We start from the raw sequence: 24698 nt of genomic DNA on the forward strand, positions 1-24698 counted from the left end.
TGTGACTGACACAGACGAAAAGAGCAATGGGCTGATGATAGTCTCTCTTTACCCAAAAATATTTTCCTTCTTTCACATATATATTACCTGTTCGGAGCAGTTATAATACATTAAAACATAAAAACTCTACATTGGGTCAGATCCATGGTTATCTAAATGTGTATACAACCGATTACCAAAGCACATGTGGATATGGTAGTTCTTTTTGACATTGCACTAAAAAATTAAGGACACTGTTCCTTTTTTGTTCACATACAAATTTAGACATTAACTGAATATAAGCAAGTGCTTTGAGAAAGGCTGACTACAACATAGTGAGAAATCACTTAAACCAAACCAAATCATACATTCATATATACATACGTGAGGTCTTCAAGAAGTTCATGGAAAATGTGTATCAGGAAAAAACTACATATAGATTTCTTTCTTTTTTCTTTTCTTCTTTTTTTTTTTTTTGAGAAGTTTTTGCTATAGGGCACGTGCACTCACCAGAAAGACAGAAAGAGACAGAGAGACAGAGAACGAGAAATCCCCCCCAGGGGGAATGGCCACGCTGCAATCCCTTCTCCTCCATGCTCCTCTCGGGATCTTGGACACGCACGCACACGTGCCCAGCGTGAGTTTAAGTCACCGGGTCCGGGACTCGAAGTGTGGTCAACTACATGGGAGTCCAGTGACATAGTCATTACGCCAACTGCGGGTCCTGAAAAAACTACATATAGATTTCAAATTCTTTGCATCAAATAAACTTCTAATTTAATTATAATTTTTCCACAAATATTTTTAAGTCTTCTAAACACATATAAATAAAGGACATGTATACAAATATTAACAGAAGGTCAGCAAGTGACATGGTGGTAAAGGTGCTGGATCCCACATGGCTAACTCTGGTTCAAGTCCCAAACCTGGTGGCTTCAAAAACCCATCAGGTGCATGTGCATGTGTGCTCAAAATCCCAAGAGGAGAATGGAGGAAAAGAACTGCAACGTGGTCTTTCCCCAAGGGGTGATTTCTTACTTTCCCTCTCTCTGTTTCTCTCTAGCAAGTGCAGATGCCCTATAGCAAAAAAATCTAAAAAAAAAAAACAAAAAAAAAGTAAAAATACTAACAGAGGTTATTTTTCTTTTTAAATCTCTTTTTCATTTTAAAATTTCTTGTTTACATTTAATTGTACATCTTTATAGTGTGTAATATAATTTTTCAAAGCATGCATGCAGTGTATGATAGTCAAATCAAAGGTATTACCAAATACCATTTTCAACAAAGAATCTTACATCTTTGTGTCTGTTTTCACCTGAGCCCTTGCCACCCACTCCCTGCTATCCACTCCCCTACCATACAGTCTCGGTATCTATACTTGTCCTCTGTACTATTATGTTATGCCTTCATTAATTTCTGCCATAGAGTATAGATGTTTAGTGTATATTGAGCAGAGACATAAACTATTTGTCTTCCATAGTCTGGCATATTACTTAACATGAATTCTTCTATATTCGTCCACTTTGTATCAAATGACAAAGCCTTGCTGTTCTTGCTGAGTAGTATTCCATATGTGTATATGCCACATTTTTTTGGTCCAGTCATTAACTACTGGGGACTTAACACAGATTACATGTTTTAGCTATTATGAATAATGCTGCAATAAACATGGATGTGCAAGTGTCTTTGACTGAGTGTTTTCCTGTCCTTTGGGTAAATATCAAGGAGTCATATAGTAGTTCTACTTGTAAATTTTTGAGGAACCTCCATATTGTTTCCCACAGTAGTTGTACTAATTTATATTCCAGCAATAATGCAAAAGGGTTCCTTTTTCATCACAGCTAAAGGTTGTCTTTAGGCAACAGGATTACATGTGATTTTTCTTCTTCCTGTGCTCTGTTCTATTCTCCTTCCCCTATATTTTTACATTAAGTGAGAATAACATCTATCTATCTATATACTATATATATTTTTTGGAGAGGTTTTTGCTATAAGGTGCATGCGCTCAACAGAAAGTAGAGAGACAGAAAGTAAGAAATCACTCCCCAGGGGGCATGGTCACACCGAAATCCCTTCTCTTCCTTTCTCCTCTTGGGATCTTGGGCACACATGCACACACACCTGGCATGAGTTTAAGCCACCGGGTCTGGGACTTAAACTGCAGTTGACTACATGGAAGTCCAGCGACGTAGCCATTGTGTCATTTGCTGGTCGCAACATCAATAATTTTTAAAATATTAAATAAAAAGGAGTGGGGAGTAGTCACTGTCCTTGCCCTTGAGGAGCCTGCAGTCTAATAGGAGACAGTTATATATTTAAACAATAAATTATAATATAGCATCGTAATATCATGATTTAATTGTGTTAAAGTAAAACCAATGGAGGAAATAACTAATTGCTGTGGGAATTGAAAATGAATTAACGGAGATGATATTGCGTGACTTGGACTATAAAGCCTATAGGTAGGAAAATGATCCAGTTAACAGGAATATTGCTAGGTGCAGGGTGGAGAATATTGCAAAAGCAGGGTGTGTTTGTGTCCCAACCCGGGGGACAGTCGAACAGGTTTCCTGAGGGAAGGAGTGAGAGAACAACGAACAGCGCAGTGTTACAACACGACAACGATGCAGTGCGACGACGATGCAGTGTTACAACTCTTCAGAGTCGTCCGTTTATTGTGGGCAGCAAGGAGATGACACAGTGTTACAACTCTTCAGGGTTGTCCAGAGACGAAGCGGTGTCACAACTCTTCAGGGTCTTCAGGGTCGTCTGGCGATTGTGGGCTAGGGATCGTGGTTATATACATGTTGGTGGGCAGTGATTGGTTGAATGAAGGATTGTAAAAGGTGGGTTATGATTGGTTGCTTTTGTGGACCAATCATGAGGTGCCGGATATGCAAATCTGAGGGATTCTAAGCTCACCGATTTGCTATGGGAAGTGGCCAATCAGAGTATGGTTTTGAAGGTGAGGTTTTGAAGGGAAGCCAATCATGGCCTTTGTCATTGTGTAGTTGTTTGCTCTCTTGAGAAACCAGCGATATTCGCTGGTGCGCAGCCTCCCACATGTTTGAAGAATGGGACAAGTTTATTCATTCACTTTATACGAGAGGCAAGAAATGGAGGAAGGAGAGGCAGAGGAGCTAGATTCTGAAGGGCTCTGGACGAAAATGAAGCTCAAGTTTCAGACACCCTCTTGTGCACAGGCCCTTTCCAAGACTCTGGGAAGTGTCCCATCAACTGTGTTTACATGGTCATATGTTTTTAAAAATGTGCAAGAGTAACACATTTTGTACTCTTTTCCACAAACTGGATAAATATCAAGTCCCATAAGACTTTGATTCCACCTCGAGAGTCCTGTATACTAGGGTAAGACATTTCTGTTTTATTCTATTAACAGGGAATCAATATGCAAAGATAAAAACAGGTGGTCATTAAAGAGTAACACAAATCACTACAAAACACCTGAAAAATACATTCAACTTCATTAATAATAATTAATGAAATGAATCCTAAATCAATAATGAAATACTTTACCTGGAACAAATTTAAAAGAATTATACAGACTATTGCTGAAGATTCAGAGAAATTCTAGAAACCAGTTGAAAGGAATTCACTGGCCTAGTGCACAAAATATAGCCTCAAAGATGTCTACTGTGGAGATATTTATTATAAGAAAAATAATTAGAAAAACTTAATCATATAGCAATTGATATTAATATAATTGTTAATGTTTTGAAGAATGTGTAGGTATCTAGAGGAAATGATTATGTTCTATAGTTTAAAAATATGCACACTGTTGGATCCAGCAGGTGGCGTAGTGGTTAAGGCACCGGACTCTCACATGGTTGACTGCAGTTTGAGTCCTGGACTCAGGAACTTACACTGGGCATGTGTGCATGCATGCATGCATGCCCAAAATCCCAATGTAAGAAAGAAGACGGGATTATGGTGTGGCCATCCCCACTGGGGGGTAATTTCTCACTCTTTCTCTCTGTTGTCTCTGTCACTCCAGCAAGTGCATGAACCCAGTAGCAAAAATCTCTCTCTCTCTCAAAAAAAAATAATATGTATATACACACTATAACTCCAGTAATATAAAAATGGCATGTGTATATCTACACACACATATACATTTCCATATAAACATATAAATACATAAATAGCCAACATAATATGTATCAACAAATTAATGGCTATTTTCCTTCTCACATTTATTGTAGTTTCCAAATGTCTATATTGAATGTGTATCATTCTTACAATCAGAAGAACAACATCCTTTTAAATTGCATGTTTATGTCTCAGTATATACCTGCAACGGTCCTGGCTGATTCTGTGGCTGTCTTCGTCTTGTCTGCTTAATAAGCTGACAGCAAATTTCATTTTGTAGCTCAGGATGTGTCAGACAGATTTGCAAAGCACTCTGGGCTAGAGATATGTGATAATCAATTGCAGGGGAGTCAACTGCTGCATTTATAAACAGCTGGCAGGTCTGAATTAAACAAAAAAAGATATACTCCAGGTGAGAAATGATTCAATTTATTCTATATGAACTATGTTGATTCTCTTTTTAGCAATGGTTTCACCTAATTTTATTTCAATAATTTTTCTTAATAATAATAATAATAATAATCCTTTTTAATTCTCTTAAGAGTGAGTGAAACTTGAATACCCACATTATTTTTTCTAATTTAATAAAGTTATTTAACAACATACAACTATTTTACCTTAAATAATTTAATAGCTTCCGTCTGTAGAGCTTCAGAAGGCAGTGTTGTCAGAGGGGACATAATTCCTTCTTTGCTGTGACACAAAATGGGGTGCCTCCATATCTGAGAAGCTGCGGTACAGAATAAAATATTAGGAGAAAACTGAAGGATTCATGTATTTGGGCTTCCCATTAAATTAACCTTTAGAAATTAACTCATCTGGCCTGGCTCACAACTGTTACTCACAAAATACGGAAAAAACATTTGACAACATTATTTTATTTTGGCTGCCTGGCCTCTGGGATTCCCATGTTTCTATATTAGATTTTTTTAAAATCTGGCTGTGTTGGGATCTAATTTACTAGACTACAAGTTCACCAGAACATTATCACATTGTTTCAATGTGCTAAAGACTGGTGACCAAGGAAGGATGACTAGCACAAGAAGATGGGGAAAGATCTAGAGAGAAGGTGGCAAAATACAAGCAGATGTTGGGTGACTGGGAAAGCCAGGACACAGTTTTGCACGGACTTTCCTGATGATTTAATATAAAGAGGAACTTGAAGTCATTTCTAAAACCAACATTTACTAAATCCCCATGCTGTACATGACAAAGCAGTTGTGGTTTCTGTGGGTATGTAAAGCATAGGATAGGATCCAGGCTCGCAATGAGGAAACTGGAGAGAAACGAGAGTGTTGACCCCTTTCCTAATGCTGAGGTTAGTGTAATGCCTAAAAATTAATTTCAATGCAAAGCTACGAATGCTCTAAGAGTTAAGTGGCAAAGGACACTGAATTCTGAACTGAAGCGGCTGGCTAGGGGATCACCTATGGGTAGGTAGGATTTCCTCTTGTTGGTGAGGACTGCAAAGGATGCCAGTGCTCTAAGCAGAGGGAGCAATGTGAGCAAAGGCAGAAGGCTGTGAAGTGTCATGGCATATCAGAGAATAATGCCTGGAGCCTAAAAAACACAGTGAGAAGTCTGGTCCATTGGGTCAGAAAAAATCATTTTTGCATAGAAAACAGCAAAACACATAATGGCTTTTCCTACAACCCAATAAGAAAAGTCAATGAAAAAATGGATATACTATAGGAAAACAGGAATCCACAAAGTGAAAACTCCATTAGGCTAAAGGAGTTGGGTTCTACTTCATAAACCATAAACCCTCATACATTCATGAACTTACAAGGCTCCCCTTCTATATTTAGCAATTTGCAAACCAGTTGTTCAAATTCAGATCCAACATTCACACTGTTACTTCCAGCTGCAACAGTCAGATGATAAAGCCAAGTGTCCTTGAAAGGAGAACATATTAACAGAAATGTTAACCAGGATACAATGTCCATTACTGAAGGAAAAGAACAACCTGCATAAATAGTAGACAACTTTGAGAATGAAAAGAAATCACTTATTAAATTTTTAAGTAACAACTAAAAGCCATTACATCAAACAATTCTAATGCAGGCTCACTTGCATTACACTCATATTACCTTTTCCCACTGTTTACATTTTTATTATTTTTCTATACATTTTTCTTAGAAAAGCATGACGAGATTAAGGTGAGTAATACAATGTTAAGAGACTAGACTAGACTAGACAACCAGTTAGTACTTTTTTTTTAAAGAATTATTTTATTTTAACTTTATTTATTATTATTATCATTATTATTTTCCAGTTTGATCAGAGAGAGACAGAGAGAGAGAGAGAGAGGAAGTGAGAAAGCAAGCCACCAGGTCCGAGACTTGAACCGTGGTCAGCCATGTGGGAGTGCAGCGCCCCAAACACCATGCCACTTGCTGGCCCACCAGCTAGTACTTTTTAAAGAAATACAATAAATTCTACCAAATTTCAAATCTGACTTCTAAGTTAATAGTATACAGTCTACTAAGGAAATCCAAAAAATTTTAAAGAAGAAAATGTCCAGTGATTTCCAGTCCTCAAAGTAACTGCTAGTCTTTGACTTTCACTCTGATGATAAACATATGTATGTTAGATTTTTACATGGTTAATACACTAAAATAGGTCGTCATAATTCTTTAATTTTACTAATGCAGGTATAAGCACTCCCTTATTGCTAGAAAATCTTTACGAACAAGTTTTAATGGTTACAGAATGTTCTCTTATATAGATATATCATATTTATTTAATTAATTTTATGTTGTTGACTATTTAGATGAGGCTATTAATTTCTTTTTTTTCTTTTTTTCTTTTTTTAGAGGTTTTTGCTATAGGGCGCATGCACTTGCCAGACAGACAGACAGAAAGCGAGAAATCACCCCCCAGGGGGATGGCCACGCAGCAATCCCTTCTCCTCCATTCTCCTCTTGGGATCTTGGGCACGCACACACACGCGCCCGGCGTGAGTTTTAAGCCACCGGGTCCGGGATGCGAACCACGGTCGACTACGTGGGAGTACAGCAACATAGCCATTACGCTAACTGCTGGTCCCAAGGCTACTAATTTCTCACTAACAAAAAATACTGTGACAGCTGACATCTGTTAATTAAACAGAGTACTTGTTATAGTTCTGCATTTAAAGTATTTCAGAAAGAGGATTACTTTAAAAATAATATGTCCAACAAATTTGTACACAAATCTTTGGCTGCATTTTTGATAATTTCCTTGGTACATATCCTCTGAAACAAAATTATGAGTCATTACTAGGGTATGATCATTGAGCATTTTTTTTAAGATCTCTTGGTTGATGCCCTGTAAGTACTTACTTTTCAGAGTGTTTATCAATTTATACTCTCACCAGTAATGTATGAGTACTTACTTCCTTCATCATAATCTCACAAATATAATTTAAACATTGTTTTGATAATTTCAGACACTAACAATTTTATCACTTTTCACCTTTTCTTAAGATTAATTAAATTTTGGGAACCAGAAGTTAGCGTAATGGCTATGTCGCTGGATTCCCATGTAGTCGACCGCGGTTCACGTACCGGACCCAGTGCACCATCCCCCCGGGGGGTGATTTCTCACTTTCTGTCTCTATGTCTCTCTGTCTGGCTGGCGAGCGCACGCGCCCTATAGCAAAAACCTCTTTAAAAAAAAAGATTAATTAATTTTTAAAATTTGCTCTGGGACATATGTGCTCATGAGGGAGAGATAAAGTGAGAAATCACCCCTTTGGGGGGATGGCCACACCATAATCCCTTCTCCTCCATTCTCTTTGGATTTTAGGCACATATACACATGTGCCTGGCTTGTTTTACAAGCTGCTGGGTCCAGACTTGAACCATGCAGTAGTTATATGGGATCTAGCCACCTTAACCACCATGTCTCTTGGCTGGCCTGAGATTTATCACTTTTTAAATTTGCATTTCTTCTATTACAGATGAGTCTAAGCATTAATTATCTGTTCACCTCCTCAATAAGTTGTTCATTGGGTCTTCCATTATTTTATTAGACTCAATTTTTTTAAAGTAAATTTTGCCATAGGACGTGCGCGCTCACTGAAGAGAAGAGAAAGAGAGAGAGACAGGGAAGGGGAAAGTGGAAAATCACCTGCCAGGGAGGATGGCCACACCATAATCCCTTCTCTTTCTCCATATTCCTCCTGGGTTTTTGGACGTGCACACACACATGCCTGGCATAATTTTCAAGCTGCCAGGTCTGGGATTCAAACCACAGTTGATGATGTGGGAGTCCAGTACCTTAATCACTACATCACCTGCTGGCCTCTGGACTCAGTATTTTTAAAATTAAATGGGAGGCAGTAGAGGCAAGCATTCAGAAACAAGAGCTCTGAAATCAGAGTTAGGAGTCTAAATACCAACTCTGTCTCTTGCCAGATGAATGACCAAAGGAAAGTACATCTATTTTTCCATCTGTAAATGGAAATAGATTATCTCCAACAGAGAGTAATTGTAAGGAGGAAGATGAGATACCCTTAGCATCTTGCCTGACATATATGGTCAAAAACAATGCTTAATATTAACAGTGTAATTTTTAAAAGAATTATTTATTTAACTTTATCTGTTCTTTCATTTATTCCTAATTTGACCAGGAGAGACACACAGAGCAAGACAGAAAGAGAAAGAAAGACAGCAGGCCACTAGGTTTGGGACTTGAACTGTGGTTGGCCATGTGGGAGTGTCCAGCACCTTAACTACCATGCCACCTGCTGGTCCCCAGCAGCGATAACTTTAAGACTTGTTTATGCTACAGATAAAAAAGTCACCTGTGCTACAGATAAAAAAGCCACCTGTGACACACTTTTTTTTTTTTGGTATTGTTTTTAGTTATTCTTATGACTTCATTTGATATCAAGAAATATTTCATTTTTTTATAAAAAGCTTATTTTAGCTCTTCCATGAGAGAAACAGAGAAAGAGATAGGCACCCCAAACAGAGTCCTCAGATCATGACCCACCCCTAGTCTCGGCTGGCAGAGGTCATAGGCACATATGTGAGCCCACTGAGCTCAGGGAGGCCCTGGGATGGGAACCCAGAACATGCCCCTTTTGGGTCCACTGGCATTACTGCTAAATCACCCCCTGGCCCCAAGAAGTATTTAATTTTTTTGTAAGCAAATCTAAAAACCATTTCTACTGTGATTTCTTACCTTTATTTCTTAGAAACTATTCTCTATTCAGAGATCATATAAAGACTTTTAAAAATTTATTGAACTCTTTTAACTATTTAATTTCAACTGGAATTATTTTGCTATATGTGTATTGCATGTATGTAAGTATAAGCTATAAATTTTCCTAAATAACCAATTTAGTCTGAATATAATAAACACATACTATGTACTGAATAATCCATTATTTCCCTATTAATTTTTGATGACTCCTTTATCATATATGACTACTTATACATGGAATAAAACATAAAATAATTAAGTTTTTTTTTATTGAAACCAAAATTTTATTGAAAAACAGTCAGAAATAGAAGGTGGAGGGCTTAGAGTCATCAAAAAAACTAGTCTAAAATATCAGATATATCTGATTAAAAAACCCTTTGTCAGGGTCAGTAGGTGGTTTGGTGTTTAAGGTGCTGAACTCCTACATGGCCAATCACAGTTTAAGTCCCAGACCATAGGGTTTGCTTTCCCACTCTCTCTCTGGTCAAATTGAAGAATAATAATAAACAAATAAATAAATAAATAGGTTTTTTTCCTTTTTTATTTATATTTGTTAATTTATTTTTATTTTTTCATATTTTATTTAGACATAGTTTTTTTTTTTAAAGAAAAAAAAACCTTTTTCTTCTAACATCATTCACAAATTTCAGACTTGAGGACTACTTTATCAATGTTTGAAAAATGATATATTTGAAGAAGGCTTGTTTCTAGAGAGGTAAAGAATTTCTGAAAATAAAATAAAAAGTCTTTAGAAAAATTCTGTTTTTTCATTCCATAAAATTGATTTGAAAAAATACTACCCAAACCTGAATAATATTAATCTAAATCATTCTAAACAAACCAATAAGTAATTATTATTATTATTATTATTATTATTATTAAACAATGTTTTTTAGGACAGGGTCTCCTGTTGAGATCCTCCTGGCTCAGCCTCCTGAGTAGCTGTGACAATAGGTGCACACCACCACCACATTTTTTAGGGTAGTCCTGGAATTGAATCGGGTCTTCCACAGCCTGCAGAGCAGAAGCATTTTTACCAGTGTGCCACCATGGCTGGGTCAATCAATAAGTCTTTAAATACCTTTTCATGCTTGGATCCAATCAGGAGGTAAGTTGGACCTTGGTCTTTGGGGTGGATGACAATGGTATAATGTGTGGATAACAGACTACGTCCACTGGCTTCATAATCTTCATCTGAATCACAGGATCGGTCAACCTCTTCAACTTTAGCTTCCCAAAGTTTGATCTGACCTAAAGGAAACTAAAGTAAATGTTGGTAATTATAAGGCAGGCACTTTCTAAGATTTTCATATTAAAATTTTTCATAGTTCTTTTCATTTTTATATTTTTAAAGCACACTTTTAAAAAAAGAATGTCTAGAGGCTATTTTATTATCTATATGTGACAAAAGTAGTAGCAACGACCCAAATTGTAGCATAAATAATAATATGGGGACCAGCAGATGGCATAATGACTACATTGCTGGACTCCTATATAGTCAACAGTGGTTCGAGTCCCAGACCTGGTGGCTTAAAATTCAATGCAGGGCGTGTGTGCATGTGTGCCCAAGATCCCAAGAGAATGGAGAAGGGATTGTGGCATGGCCATCCCCTCTAGGGGGTTATTTCTCGTTTTCTGTCTGTCTCTCTCTATCTTTCTGGCAAGCCCATGTGCCCTATAACAAAAACCTCTCAAAAAAAAAAAAAAATGAACAGTAGACATTAAACTTTTTTTTTTGAGAGAGAGATTTTTGCTATAGAGCATGTATGCTCGCCGGAGAGACAGAGAGGCAGAAAGCAAGAAATCACCCCCCAGGAGGAATGGCCACACTGCAATCCCTACTCCTCCGTTCTCTTCTCCAGATCCTGGGTATGCATGCACACATGCCTTGTGTGAGGTTTAAGCTGCCGCATCTGGGACTCAAACTGAGGTAGACTAAGTGGAAGTCCAGCAATGTAACCATTACGCCATCTGCTAGTCCGTAGACATTAAACTTTTAAGGAAAGAACAAGAAGTTACTTCTGTATTGTGGTCCAGATTATTCCGCTAGACTGAAAATGACCCATTACCTAGTCAACTAATTAGTAATAATTTAGTCAAAATATTTACTCCACTTGTTTTTTTCCTCCCACAGAATTAATCAGTGATTTGATTAAGCTATTGGACCAAAGGACAAGAGTAGATAGGATGTCAATACTGTTCAAAGAAAAAAATAACAAGATCTGACAGATTGTGCGAAGATTAAGTATTACCCCAAATCTCAATACATGAGGAGTGTTTAGAGACTGTTTATTAACGCATGTAATGTATCACAAAATAATGTCATGATTTTCTCCATCTTTAAGAAAAACTTCCTTGGGCTGGCAGGTGGCAAGGTGGTTAGGGCGCTGGACTCCCATATGGCTGACCACAGTTCAAGTCCCAGACCTGGAGGCTTACTTTCTCATATTCCCTTTCTCTGTCTCTCTCTGGTCAAATTAAATAATAATAAATAAAATTAAATAATTTTTAAAAACTTCCTAAGGTTGATTTACATTACATTTATCTACCCTTTTGTGACAAAATCAAACATATCTGCTGTGAATATTTAGTATATCTGTTTAAAAACTTTTGCTTTAATTAAGTATGCTTATTCCAAGAAAATACATAGTCTGCTTCAGACCTATTACTTCTAAACTATTTGGCCAGATTTGCAATTGCAGTTCTGAAAAAGCTCATTCTAACTACAAAGACACTTCCACGCCAAGTTCCAGGGCCTGGTGTTTGAGATTTTTCCATGTGCACGCACTCCCTGGCTGATCTCATCTCAGCTTACGGTTTTAGCTCCAGCATGTGTTGGCTACTCCCACATTTGTAATTCCAGACCCATTTATCTCTACTCTGATGTCTAAGAGTATCTCAAACTTACCTTGTCCTCCCTGACAACCTGTTCTGCTTAGCCTTCCATATCTCTGTTGTTGGCAATTGTATCTTTCCAGCTGTTTGGACCAAAAACATTGGCATCAACACTGGTCCTTTTCTTTCTCTCATATCTCAGATATTTTTAGTCAACAAATCCTATTGCCAAGACTCTCAGAATAGATCTAGTTTGTGGATACTTCCCACACCTCCACGGCCACTGTGAAAGCACAACCCTTTCTCGCCTGGATTATTGTGATAGCCTCTTAAATGGTCTCTTCCCTACTCTCTGCAATCTCTTAAATAGATGCGGAATGTTCCTGTTAGGCAGGGAAGACCACGTGCATGCTCTGGTCAAAACCCTCGATTGGTGTTTCATCTCACTCAGGATCAAAACGAAAGGATGCAGAACATGCCCCCCTAAAAGACACCACTTTGACATAAGGATTATTTTTGAGATAGAGGCATTTCTAAAAAAAAAACAGTGGGTGGAAGAAGGGTGTTCTGACCCTTCTCTTTTTGTTCCCAAAAGCATGAGATAAGAACCTCAAATGGAAGAGGTCTTCCTTGTACCCCCCAAAAAATAATGTACTTACAAAGGACAGGAAGTCGAGGCCAAGGGAAATTTGTACAAACAAACCTTGTTAAATTAACCCATATCTTCCTACTCACTTTTTAAAAAAATAATTATTATTTTTAATTTAAATTTATTTATTTATTTTGATTTGACCAGAGAGGGACAGAGAAAGAAAGAGAGAGAAAAAATGAGAAAGCAGCTGCCAGGTCCGGGATCCGAACTGCAGTCAGCCAATGTGGAAGTCCCTCAACCACCATGTCACCTGCTGGCCCTCCTACTCACTTTCTAAACAATGAACTATCCTAGCTTAGCTAAGTCCCTGTGCTTTCTTGCTTTCACAATTTACTACTTTTTACCTACTCAATATGTAAGTGTTCAACTCTAAATCCTTTGGTATTTGTTTCCTTATGAAGGCTCCTAAGTCACATAAAATTTACATCAAACAAATCTGTATACTTTTACCTGTCATTTGTCTTCTGTCAATTTAATTCTCAGACCTAGTGAAAACTCTGACCTTCAATGGCAGTTTTCCTGACTTCTATTTCCTTAACTTTTCTAAAACATAGACAAGTTATGTAAGTTTTCTAAAAGTTAGGTAGGTCCTTAATTCTGTATTAAAACTTTAATACCTGAAATATACACAGTGACTTCTACTTTCCTGAATAATAGATCAGGATTATACTGAATATACAATTCCTTTTTTGTTTAGTTTGCTATGGGGAACGTCTGCTCACCAGAGAAAGACAGAGAAAGTGAAAAATCAGCCTCAGGGGGATGACCATGCTGCAATCCACTCTACTTTATTCTCCCCTCAGGGTTTTGGGCATGCATGCACACATGCCTGGTGTGTTTCTCAAGTTGCTGGACCTGGGGTGTGAACTGAACAGTCAGCCATGTGGGATCCTGCTACCTTTACCTCCACACAACCTGCTGGCCCTACAGTTCTTATTCAAGTAGCTTTTAGATGTGAATCGTTTCCCACATTCCTTCAGAGGTATTGTTTTTAATGATTGCATGATGTTAACTCCCATCCCATCAGCACTACTGAAAATAACAACATGTACTCTAAATACAGCTGGTCAGACCTGAGGATGCAATCTGTGAAAAGGAAACAGAGATACTAACTGACCCACGTGATCATTAAACCAAGAACTTTAGTCTTGTCGGCACAGTAATCTGTCACAGGCTGCTATTCTGCAAAGCGGACATCATTATCAGTACTCCTGGCCTGTGCTGTTTCCATTTTTATAGGTTCACAAATCCGAAGGTGAGAGAGAACACCCATAAGACTGCACATACCGTTTTGGTAGAAATTCTTTTTTGTTTTTAGGTTTTTGCCATAGGTGCACACACTCGCCAGAAAAGAGAGAGACAGAAAAGTAAGAAATCACCCCCAGTGGGGTGGCCACACCACAATTCCTTCTCCATTCTCTCTGGATTTGAATATGCACACACACGTGCCCAGCATGATTTTCAAGCCACCGAGTCTGGGACTTGAACCCTGGTAGACCATGTGGGAATCCAGCCACCTTAATTACTGCACTACCTACTGACTTAAAAATCCCATCTTTTTATTCTAAATATGAAGGTAATTCAAGTTCTTTTAGGGAGGAGAGTCATTTGAAAAATGAATAAACAGGATATAAATAGGCAAATGGATAAGTGGTATCCAGGAATTTGAGGATCTTGAAAAGGACTGGTTTTTTTCCTCTCCAGGGCTTCTTTCCTAGCTTTCTAGTCCCTTCTCCCAACCTTATCTAGTCAAACAGAACCTGAGAAAACATGAGAAATTGATCATTGTGGATAGGGCAGGCCTTAGAAGATGCAGTAATTAAAAGCAGCTACAGCTTATATGATTAAGAATTAAGACCCTGGGACCAGCAGTTAGCGTAATGGCTATGTTGCTGGACGCTGGACTCCCATGTAGTCGACCGTGGTTAGCATCCTGGACGTGGTGGCTTAAAACTCACATTGGGCACGTGTGCGTGTGTGCCCAAGATCCCGAGAGGAGAATGGAGGAGAAGGGATTGCGGCATGGCCATCCTCCCTGGGGGGTGATTTCTCGCTTTCTGTCTCTCTGTCTCTGTCTGTCTGGCAAGCGCACGCACCCTATAGCAAAAAAAAAAAAAAAAAAAAACAGAATTAAGACCCTTGTAGTTGATAGGTATATTATTACCTTTTAATAAATTTTACACCAAATTTTAACCTTAACAAAAATTCTAAAGTTTTATCTAGCAACAGAAGGAAGAGAAAACTTAAAGCTATAACCAACAAACAAAAAAATGCCTCTAATTAGCATATTAAAATACATACATACCTTATCTTCTTGACTACGAAAATAATATAATGTCTTCCCTATAAGCGTACACCAGACTCTCTTGGAGTAGCCATGTTTTACCTGAAATCATATTTCAAAGAATTAGAAATGTAGTTCAGAACTTCACCTTCAAGTATAGCTTATACACTCTATTCGAAGTTCTACAGACGTCCAGTTCTTCCCAAGATGGAAATGATATTCCACCTGGACTGTCCAAATGCTGTTTACTTGTTATAGTAGCGTGGCATGTCCTACTGCAGTGCTCACTATCCAGCATTTAAGAATTGTCTACCAGGTGTCAAGTACCATGCCTAGGGCTGAGAAGTCAAAGAGGGATAAACAAGTACCAATTTCACAAGCGAGTATATGTCACAGCCTCTATGTATCATGGGTTTCCAACAGTCCTTGTGGCTGTCTGGCAGGTTTTCTGCTATTATTTCTTTTAGCTTTCTACTTTGCTATCTTTTCTCCTTCACAAACTCAAACATTTGCTCTTTTGATGCTGTCCTGTAAGCCCCATAAGGCTTTCTTCATTCTTTTCCATTTTTTTCTTTTTTCTTCTCTAACTGTATGTTTTCAAATAACCTGTCTTCAAGTTCAGATTCTTTCTTCTGCTTGATCAGTTCTGTGCTTGACACTCTCTTGCATTATTCATTTCATTCGTTGTACATTTTAGCTCCAGAATTTGTGGGGTATTTTGGTAATAAGCTCAATCTCTCTTTAAGTTTCTTATTTTCACCACTTATTATTTTCTTGATTTCCTGAATTACTTCACTTTTATTTTCTTGAGGTCCACTAAGCTCCCTCAAAACCATTATTCTGAATTCTTTGCCAGGCAGTTCCTTTATCTCCATTTCATTGGGACCATGAAATGAAGATTACTGTGTTCTTTCGGTGACTTTATGTCTCCTTGGTATCTCGTGTCTCTTGTTGACTTATGTTGATATTTGTACATTTTAAGAAGTAGAGACTTTTTTTTTTTTATAGAGAAGTTTTTGCTATAGGGCACATACACTCACTGGAGAAATAGAAAGAGAAAGACAGAAAGTGAGAAATCACCCCACCATCCCCAGAGGGGATGGCCATGCTGCAATGTCTTCTCCTCTGTTCTCCTCTCAGGATTTTGGGCATGCTCACACGCACACACCCAGCATGCATTTTAAGCCAATGAGTCCAGGACTCGAACTGCGGTCAACTACTTGGGAGTCCAGCAATGTAACCATTAAGCTACCTGTTGATCCCAAGAAGTAGGGACTTCTTCCAGTCCTTGCAGAATAGATTTGTCTGGGAAATCTCTTTATCACCAGCCCATCCTGAGATTCTGGGCAAGCCACTTGGGCATGGTCCAAGATGGACCAATAGTCTTCAACCAGGCTAGCCCAGTGCCTGGTCCACAGGGTTGGGCCTGGAACCTGAATCTACTGGAATGGACCTGTCAATTGGATATGCAGGGATAGAACTGGAGCCTGGGACCATGAGGGTAAACCAGAACCTGTATCTGTGAGGGCCAGCCTGAAGCCTGGGTCCACAGGGGCTGACCTCATGGTAGGCCTTGAACTTGAGTATGCAGGGGTTGGTCAGGCACCTAGATAGGACTAATGACTAGTGGGATGAGCCTGGAGACTGAATAAGCAGGAACTGACTGATTATATAAACATGTATTTAAGCTAACCCCTACTCTACATCTAAATTTATCCCATTTTTTTCTTTATTATAAACCAAGTTATAGAGGAAATCTTTCTGTGATGATGTTAATGTTCTCTATCTTGACAGAGTGACAGTAATATCTTTTAAAACTTATCAAACTCTACATTTAGGGTTTATGCATTTCTGAGTACATTAATAACACCTCAGTTTCTAAAATTAGAAAGAAAGGGTTAGCCAGTGGTATGGTGGTTATGGCAGCTGAATCCCATCTGGTTGATTGTGTGGTTCAAGCCCTGGACCTAACAGATTCAAAAACATGCTCGGCTGGGGTCAGGAGGTTGCATGGTGGTTAGGGTGCTGGACTCCCATATGGCTGACTGCTATTCAAAACCTGGTCCAGCAGCTTGAAAATCACAACAGGCACATGTACACATGTGTCCAAAACCCCAGGAGGAGAATGGAGGAGAAAGGACTGCATGTGGCCATCTCCGCAGGGGAGATGATTTCTCACGTTCCCCACCTCTCTCTTTTTCTGTCTCTCCAGTGAGCACACATACCCCATGGCAAAAAAGATATAAAAAAAGTCTTTCCTTTCATCAAAAAAATTTTAAATTATATCTGTTATTTCAACTAGTGCTTTTAAAAATAATGGTTAATGGTAAGAAAGCATTGTCCCATATGTTCCTTGTTCATTTGCATTTCTTATCTCTACCACTACTTCTACTGTCTTCCATGGTGTCCTTCCCTTTCCTCTACTTACCTTACTTACTGAGTAGTAAAAGCTTGTTAAGTATTTCACACATTTGAAATATTTCCTCAAAGTTTCTCATCTGTCTTCTAAAAATTTTGCTACAAAAGAGTCTATAGAAAGAACGTTTACATTTTTATGTATTATAGTCAAAATAAAAATTTTTTGGAGATTTTTTTTTTTTTTTGCTATAGGTGCATGTGCTCACTAGAAAGACAGAGAGAGACAGAGAGACAGAAAGCGAGAAATCACTCCCAAGGGGGGATGGCCATGCCGTGATCCCTTCTCTTCCATTCTCCTCTCAGGATCTTGGGCACACATGTACATACGCCTGGCATGAGTTTAAGGCACCAGGTCCAGGACTTGAACTGTGGTTGACTACATGGGAGTCCAGTGACATAGCCAATACACCAACTGCTGGTCCCTAATAATGACATTTTTCATCTTTTGTCTTGCACACTATACTTAAAATATTCTTCCCCACCACAAGACAGTATAAATATCTGACATATATAATCTCTGACACCAACATCTCATCACCAGCAGGGCTAATTCACACAGTTGCCTGACACCGTTAAGCAGCTACGGTTCCTACCTTAGTGAGCATTCCCTTCACAGTTGGTTTGCCCTCAGGCTGCAGGAAAAGGGGATTGGCAGCTTGAACTCGAAGAACATTCTGTAATACTTTAATCCACTCCTCCAAAATATTGGGAGAATCTGCAGTCAGATAGTATGTGTGTTTTTCAGTGGTCAACTAGAATGGGATGGAAAAGGAGATAGGAAAGGAAATTCTAAAGATTCTGGATGGTTAACATTTCTTTATCTATTCCTCAAAAAGCATTGCTTAACATGTAAATATACATGCTAAACCTTTAATCCTATGTTCTATATAAATGACTCCATGATAATTTAGACTATTTTAACTGTTTTGTGAGAATAACAATAAATATATTTTTGTTGAAATAATTTTTTCACTTTGGTCTACTTTAAAACTTTTCATGGTATTAAACTTTTGAGTTATGATTTTAAATTCCCTTAAATGTGCTATGGGCTCCTGTTATTTGTAATAAGGAGCAGAATGATTGGAGACTATGAAGAAATAAAACATTTTTAGCAATGAAAGGGGAGTCTTATAAAAATAAATATAAATCAACTATAAATGAAATCAGAAAAACCTGTATATAAGAAGAGAAATTCTCAGAACTAATATGTGATCAGATATTACAGAACTCACAATTTTCCAGTCCCAAACTAACCTCGCTGGAAAATTTCCAAATATTTCAGAAGCTCACAAATGTCCAAGCTGTGTGACAAAGCTCTCCCTCATTCTCCTTTCAAGCTGTTAAGCAGTTCTCAGGTAAAATCTACTGACAATATGAATTATGTACCTTTCTGGCAAATGTTGTCTTCCACTCTCCAAAGGAGCAAGATAAGAAAATAATGATTATTGAAGGAATTTCAGAAAAAAAGTATTTGAACTCAAATTACATATACCAAGTTATCTTAGTAGCATATGTTTTACATTTAACAGGTTTCTGGCAAGACTGGCCTTGCGTGTGGGTAGGATGGGAGGCAGCTTCCTCTAAAGTGGACAGGCCCTCTGCTTACCAATATCTTTCCCATTTAGGTGTTATGGCATCGGAAGTTCACATAAGAAATGTGATATTCAGATTCTGTATCAAAATGCAAACACTCCTGAATGTCACAGTACATTATATTACTAACATCTCATTGTGAATTCACTTTATCAGAATACCCTTCCCTAAAATAGTCTGACAGCTGGAAAATACCTGGGAAATGAAACACAGGAACAGAATAATATAAAAGAAAGAAAGAGTGAAGAAAATGTAATGGGAGTCACCCAATGCAAATGTAGCTTGTATTGTGGATTTAAGCAAGAAATTATGGCATTCGACACAATTTTTTTAAGTGCCAGAGGACACATGCACTTGCCAGAGAGAAACAGAAACAGAGAGAGAAAGAGAAGGAGAGAGCACCCACTGATGAAGTGCGATCACACCATTGCAAGGCCTTCTCTTCCATTTCTCCATTCTGTCAGGATTCTGGACACATATGCCCATGCACCCAGGAGCCAGGATTTAAACTGTGGTTGGTCATGTTGGATCTGGCTCCTTTAAACACTAGGCTATGGGGCTGGTCCCACACACATTTGAGGTATCACACTGACCCCAAAGTAAATAAAGAAGCATAGAAACATCAAATCTCCTTTCTATTAGCTAGCTTAATTGAGTTTTGCATAATATGAAAAAAAAAAAAAGCTGTAAAAAAGGTACCTGCACAGTTTGCTTGTTATCTCCTCTTAAAATACTGCAGGATGCACTAAGTTCAATATGGCCCTGGGGTTTTCTAATTACATCACTCTGTAGCAAAGAAGAAAACCAAATGTAAAGAAAGTACCTCCATTAGCAATAATTAGAAATGCTTTGCATCATTTATTGCATTACAGGAAAGAAAATTATCAGGAGTTTGATTTCTAGTTTGAGGAATTCAGTTCTAAATTGCAAGCACTTTCTACTCACCGGAGATTTGTAGTAAAGTAGCTCACCACCTTTAAGAACAAACCACCTCCGCTTCCAAGTCTTGACTTTACCACTCATTTTTAATAAATAGCCAGATTTTTCCAGTGGTTCCTAATTTTAAAAGATTTAAAAAATTTAAATTTTCCTTCTGTAGGCTTAAACTGATTCATTATTTTTTTAAAAAAATCTGATTCAGTGTTTACATTTTTCCCATTATCACTGGAAGATGAACAAGTTTTCAGGAGCTTCTGCTCTGGCTGTGAATACTCTGTGTCTGTGGAGTAGGCATCTGGAGGAATAGCATAATCACTTTCTGAAGCCACAGAAGAGAGAGACACACCTAAAAGAACAGAGAAATAAATGAAGTTAATATTTAATACGAGTATGGTCGAAATGCCGCTGCAAGTTTTAAGGAATGCAATTACTTCTAAATCATAAGCCTCTTTAGACTAAATTTATTCTCATGCTTTTGGCCACGAATAAGTTTAAAAAAAAAAAAAATAGAACAGAACAAAGAAGTACAGATTGTTACACAAATCTCTAAGGAAGTTAAAGGAGAATAAAATAATTTTTTGGTAAGGTTCATTTAAATTTATTAAGAATTTAAAGTATGTGTATTTATATATTGATATACATATGGCAAACAAATATTGAACCTTCATTTATCAAGATTTGTGCAATCACATTTTTTCTTCTTTTCCTTTTCCTGTCTATGTTTTTTGGCATGGAGTATGTGCACTCCCTGGAGAGAGACAGAGAGAGGGAAAGTGAGAAATCACCCCCCAGGGGGTATGGCCACACTGCAATCCCTTCTCTATTTTCCTCTAAGATTTTGGGCTATAATTTTCAAATCACCATGTTCAGGACTCAAACCATGGTTGGCCATGTGGGAATTGAGCATCCCAATTACCATGCCACCTGCTGACCTGCACAACCATTTTTTTTTAGAGGTTTTTGTCTTAGGGCACACGTGATTGCCAGAGAAAGAGAGACAGAGACAGTGAGAGGAAAGAGAGAAATCACTCCCGTAGGGAGATGGCCACACCACAATCCCTTCTCCTCCATTCTCCTCCTGTGATCTTAGGTATGCATGTACACAAACCCAGTATAATTTTCAGGCTACCAGGCCCGGGACTCAAAGTGCAGTTGGCCATGTGGGAGTCCAGTGACATAACCACGATGCCATCTGCTGGTCCCCACAGTCACATTTTAAAACTACTTAATTTCTGTAATTACTTTTGAAGTAATTTTGTGTTAAAAATATAATTTCAGAGGACCAGCAGTTGGCGTAATGGCTAGGTCGCTGGACTCCTATGTAGTCAGCCATGGTTTGAGTCCCGGACCTGGTGACTTAAATTCACCAGGAGTGTGTGCATGCGTGCCCAAGATCCCAAGAGGAGAATAGAGGAGAAGGGATTGCGGAATGGCCATCTCCCATGGTGGGGGGGTGATTTCTCACTTTCTGTCTCTTTATCTGTCTCTGTCTTTCTGGCGAGTTCACACATCCTAGAGCAAAAACCTCTCTAAAAGTGTATATATATATATATATATATATAGTGTAATAAATTAGTATAATAATTTACAAATTTTAAAAATTATTCATAAAAGAAGACTTAAAAGTAAAATAGACTATTTAATTTGTCTGTAGCTATAAAGTAAAATTCAATGAAACATTGTCACCATAATTTACTTGCCTTTATAGAAAACTACGTGCAATTTGCAAGCCACATTTGGAAGGCAACTACAACTTGAAATTTTTAACACATCAAACAAAATCAAGAACTTGGGTCATTATTCATTATAGTATCCAGCAATTTTAAAAAGTGTCTGTTATCACTTAAGAGACATATTAGGAAAAAAAAAAGAGACATATTAGGATAATGTCACCTTTGTGACACTATTCTTTATTGATTTCACTCAGACAAGTAAGTTATGATAATAGTAATAGCTTTATTTTTAATAGAATGACAACAATTTAAAGCTTTAAGAGACCTCAGAAAGTATATTGATTAATGCCTTTATTTCCAAAGGAGACTAAGGCCTACAGATTAAGAGACTTGTCCAGGTAGGTAAGAGGCAATGTTGGAGTGCAAATTTCAGGCTCCCATTCCCAGGGCCAGGGCACCAAGAACTGTCCTAAGTCACAGAGATAGAGCAGACAACAACACAGAAAAATCCCTGCCTTCATGAAACACAGATTCTAGTAGAAGGAGACAGATGACCAACAGGCAGTAAATGCTATGGAAAAGCAAAATATAGAGCAGACTAAGGGGAATAATATGAGCTGGCAATACAAAATGGGCAAAGCACTGCCACTTGAATGGTGTGGTCAGAGTAGATCTCACTGATGAGGCAATACTGGAGCAAACTGCTTAAGGAGGTAAAGGATGCAGCCATGCAGACAGTTAGAGGAAGAATGGCAGGTGTGGGGAACACCAGTGCAAAGATCCTGAAATCAAAGCCTCCACTGCATGTTCTGGGAGCAGCAAGAGGACTAGCAAAGCAGGAGTCAAGTAAGGGAGAATAAAAAGGAGATGGGTCAGATATAAGAAAGTACTGTAATGAATCTCAAATAGCCTCATATAGCTATACTGCAGGCCATTACAGGGTTTTGAGTAAAAGTGTGACATGACTTGATTCTGGCTGTAGGGAGCAAGGTAAGAGGCTATTCAAAACACAAAATGTGATAAACTAACAAAAGCTGGGCAGTGTCATTTAAACTTAAGGAGTTTGGAAGTGCCCAGAGGTCCCCTGGCACACAGTTTGAGAAGCAACAGATATGCCGTGCTGCATTAAAGGCTTTTGTTAAAATACAGGTGGTATTTACTGGATTAGATCTCGTTGTAATCTCTACCTATGAGCAAAATTTGTTCAAATTCCATTGAAATACCATCGACACACCCAAAGTAAAGTTTTGGTTGGTTTCCATTTTACTCAGAGTAACCAACAAATTTTTAGGTGTGTTCTCTGCCACTTAGTATAACAAATTTAGATGAAATAAGCCTGTCCCACAAAGTATCCAAAATGCTATCCAGTAAGTATAAACACAAAATTTCATTTTGGCTAATTGTCTCGCTTTATTCTCACAATGAAGTCATATCTAATCTCTTACAGATAAGGTATAAAATAAAACAAAGAATCACAAAGAGAATTAGGACTAGACTAGAAACATGTCAGTCCTAAGCTAACGCTCTATACTAGCTAATGCTAATTCACTATAGTTTGAAGTATTTTGTTTTTTTAAATCCTATTATGAAGATAAATATTCTGAATGATTTGGAGTTGTCTAGTTCGACTGTGATTTTCTCTCACCTCGTTTCATAGCCCTGGGGCTGCCCGGCCCACTCCGACTGCGTGTGTCTGACTCCGATGTCCGGGAGCTGGATCTGGAACTGTCTTCTTCCTCTGAGCCAGAGGAGTCATCCAGAAATGGGCTGCTGCTTATTTGGGTCGCCTTCTAAAGAAAAGCAGAGCAGCCATCCTATATTCATCTCTAAAGTTATCTCTCTCTTGTTCTTTCATAAAAGTTCTATTGATTTTTATTCACAATAGAGAGCACATGAACAAGTACTAAAGAGAGAGACTGAGAAAAAGAGGAGCTGAGAGATGGTGTGGTGGATGAGGAGCTGGACTCTCACATGGCCGACTGTGTTTCGAGTCTCAGACCTGGCAGCTTACTCTCTCACTCTCCTCTCTCTCTGTTTCTCTGTGGTCGAATTGAAGAATAATAATGATAAATAAAATGAAATAAATAGTTCTAATTTTTTTCTTTTTAAAAATAGAGAAAAAGAAGCATCCTCGATAGGATCTTGTCATGCAGTGATCTCCTTCCAGCGGTCCTCCAGCTCATAGGCTCTTGCATTGCCAGGCACGTCTTCAGGCCAAACTGGGGATCTGAACCTATGGTCAGCCAAGTGGCTTCCAGGACTATAGTTCAGTGTGTAACCAACTGTACCATAGGCTGTGCCATTCCATCTCTCTAGATACAGAATGTTTTACAGGAAGAAGTCATAGAGTAATACTTTAAAAAGAAATACAAGAATATATTTTTGCCATATCAAAGTCATATTGTTAAATTGCAACTGCTAATTAGCAAAGCATTTGCCAATTATAAAAGATTCCCGAAAACATTCGACCATCAATTCCTAACAATCCTTATTTTAATTAGGTGCTTCAAGCATGAAGAGACACACTGGCACTGATGTGAAGATCTTTCTAAATTAGAATTTCCATGATATGATTTATACATTTCATTTAAATGATTAACAGCCATGGAAAGAGGGGCAGAGAAAACCACATGGGACACAAGAGAAGTGGACTTAGATCTCCAATACACTGATGAGAACAAGTATCTTCTCCAAACCTTTCCATTTCCTCTTTTTTTCAATGTATTAATAATGTGAAGTTCTAAAACTCTCTATAAAGGGAGAGTTTGTATAAAATGTCAAGAATGGAATCTGGAGCTTGAATAAACAATTTTCTGGATCCATCATGAGGAGACCCATATATTTAACAGTAACAATAATGAATTACCCCTTTCAAAGTTGTATACACTGGGGTTGTCATATTCTTGTACAGCAGAGATGTGTAAAGTCCCGATGAGGTATACGAAAGGAGTGCAACAGAATCTGAAACAGAAACATTTTTTTCTTTCCAAAAAACCATTCTAATTAGCATATTGATCTATTTTTT

At 38.0% G+C, this 24698-nt stretch overlaps 1 protein-coding gene across 3 annotated transcripts in view; it reads right to left on the reverse strand.

Moving 5' to 3' along the window:
• The window catches only part of PLEKHH2 (pleckstrin homology, MyTH4 and FERM domain containing H2), a 101761-nt gene that overhangs the window by 34700 nt on the left and 42363 nt on the right, over positions 1 to 24698 (reverse strand). For all 3 annotated transcript variants that reach the window (XR_003551295.1, XM_006159910.3, XM_006159908.3), the window contains 11 exons: positions 24540 to 24634; positions 23319 to 23463; positions 20210 to 20346; positions 20007 to 20117; positions 19761 to 19847; positions 18062 to 18220; positions 15072 to 15152; positions 10361 to 10540; positions 5873 to 5981; positions 4704 to 4816; positions 4289 to 4468 (listed from right to left, as the gene is read on the reverse strand). Coding sequence is in view for 2 of the 3 variants with exons in the window: in XM_006159910.3 (XP_006159972.1) it covers positions 4289 to 4468; positions 4704 to 4816; positions 5873 to 5981; positions 10361 to 10540; positions 15072 to 15152; positions 18062 to 18220; positions 19761 to 19847; positions 20007 to 20117; positions 20210 to 20346; positions 23319 to 23463; positions 24540 to 24634 (1397 nt within the window). In the remaining variant the exon portion in view is untranslated. The remainder of the gene's footprint in view (positions 1 to 4288; positions 4469 to 4703; positions 4817 to 5872; positions 5982 to 10360; positions 10541 to 15071; positions 15153 to 18061; positions 18221 to 19760; positions 19848 to 20006; positions 20118 to 20209; positions 20347 to 23318; positions 23464 to 24539; positions 24635 to 24698) is intronic.

This window comes from Tupaia chinensis, unplaced genomic scaffold (genome assembly GCF_000334495.1).
Source record: "Tupaia chinensis unplaced genomic scaffold, TupChi_1.0 Scaffold000661_1, whole genome shotgun sequence".
Taxonomy (NCBI): domain Eukaryota; kingdom Metazoa; phylum Chordata; class Mammalia; order Scandentia; family Tupaiidae; genus Tupaia; species Tupaia belangeri.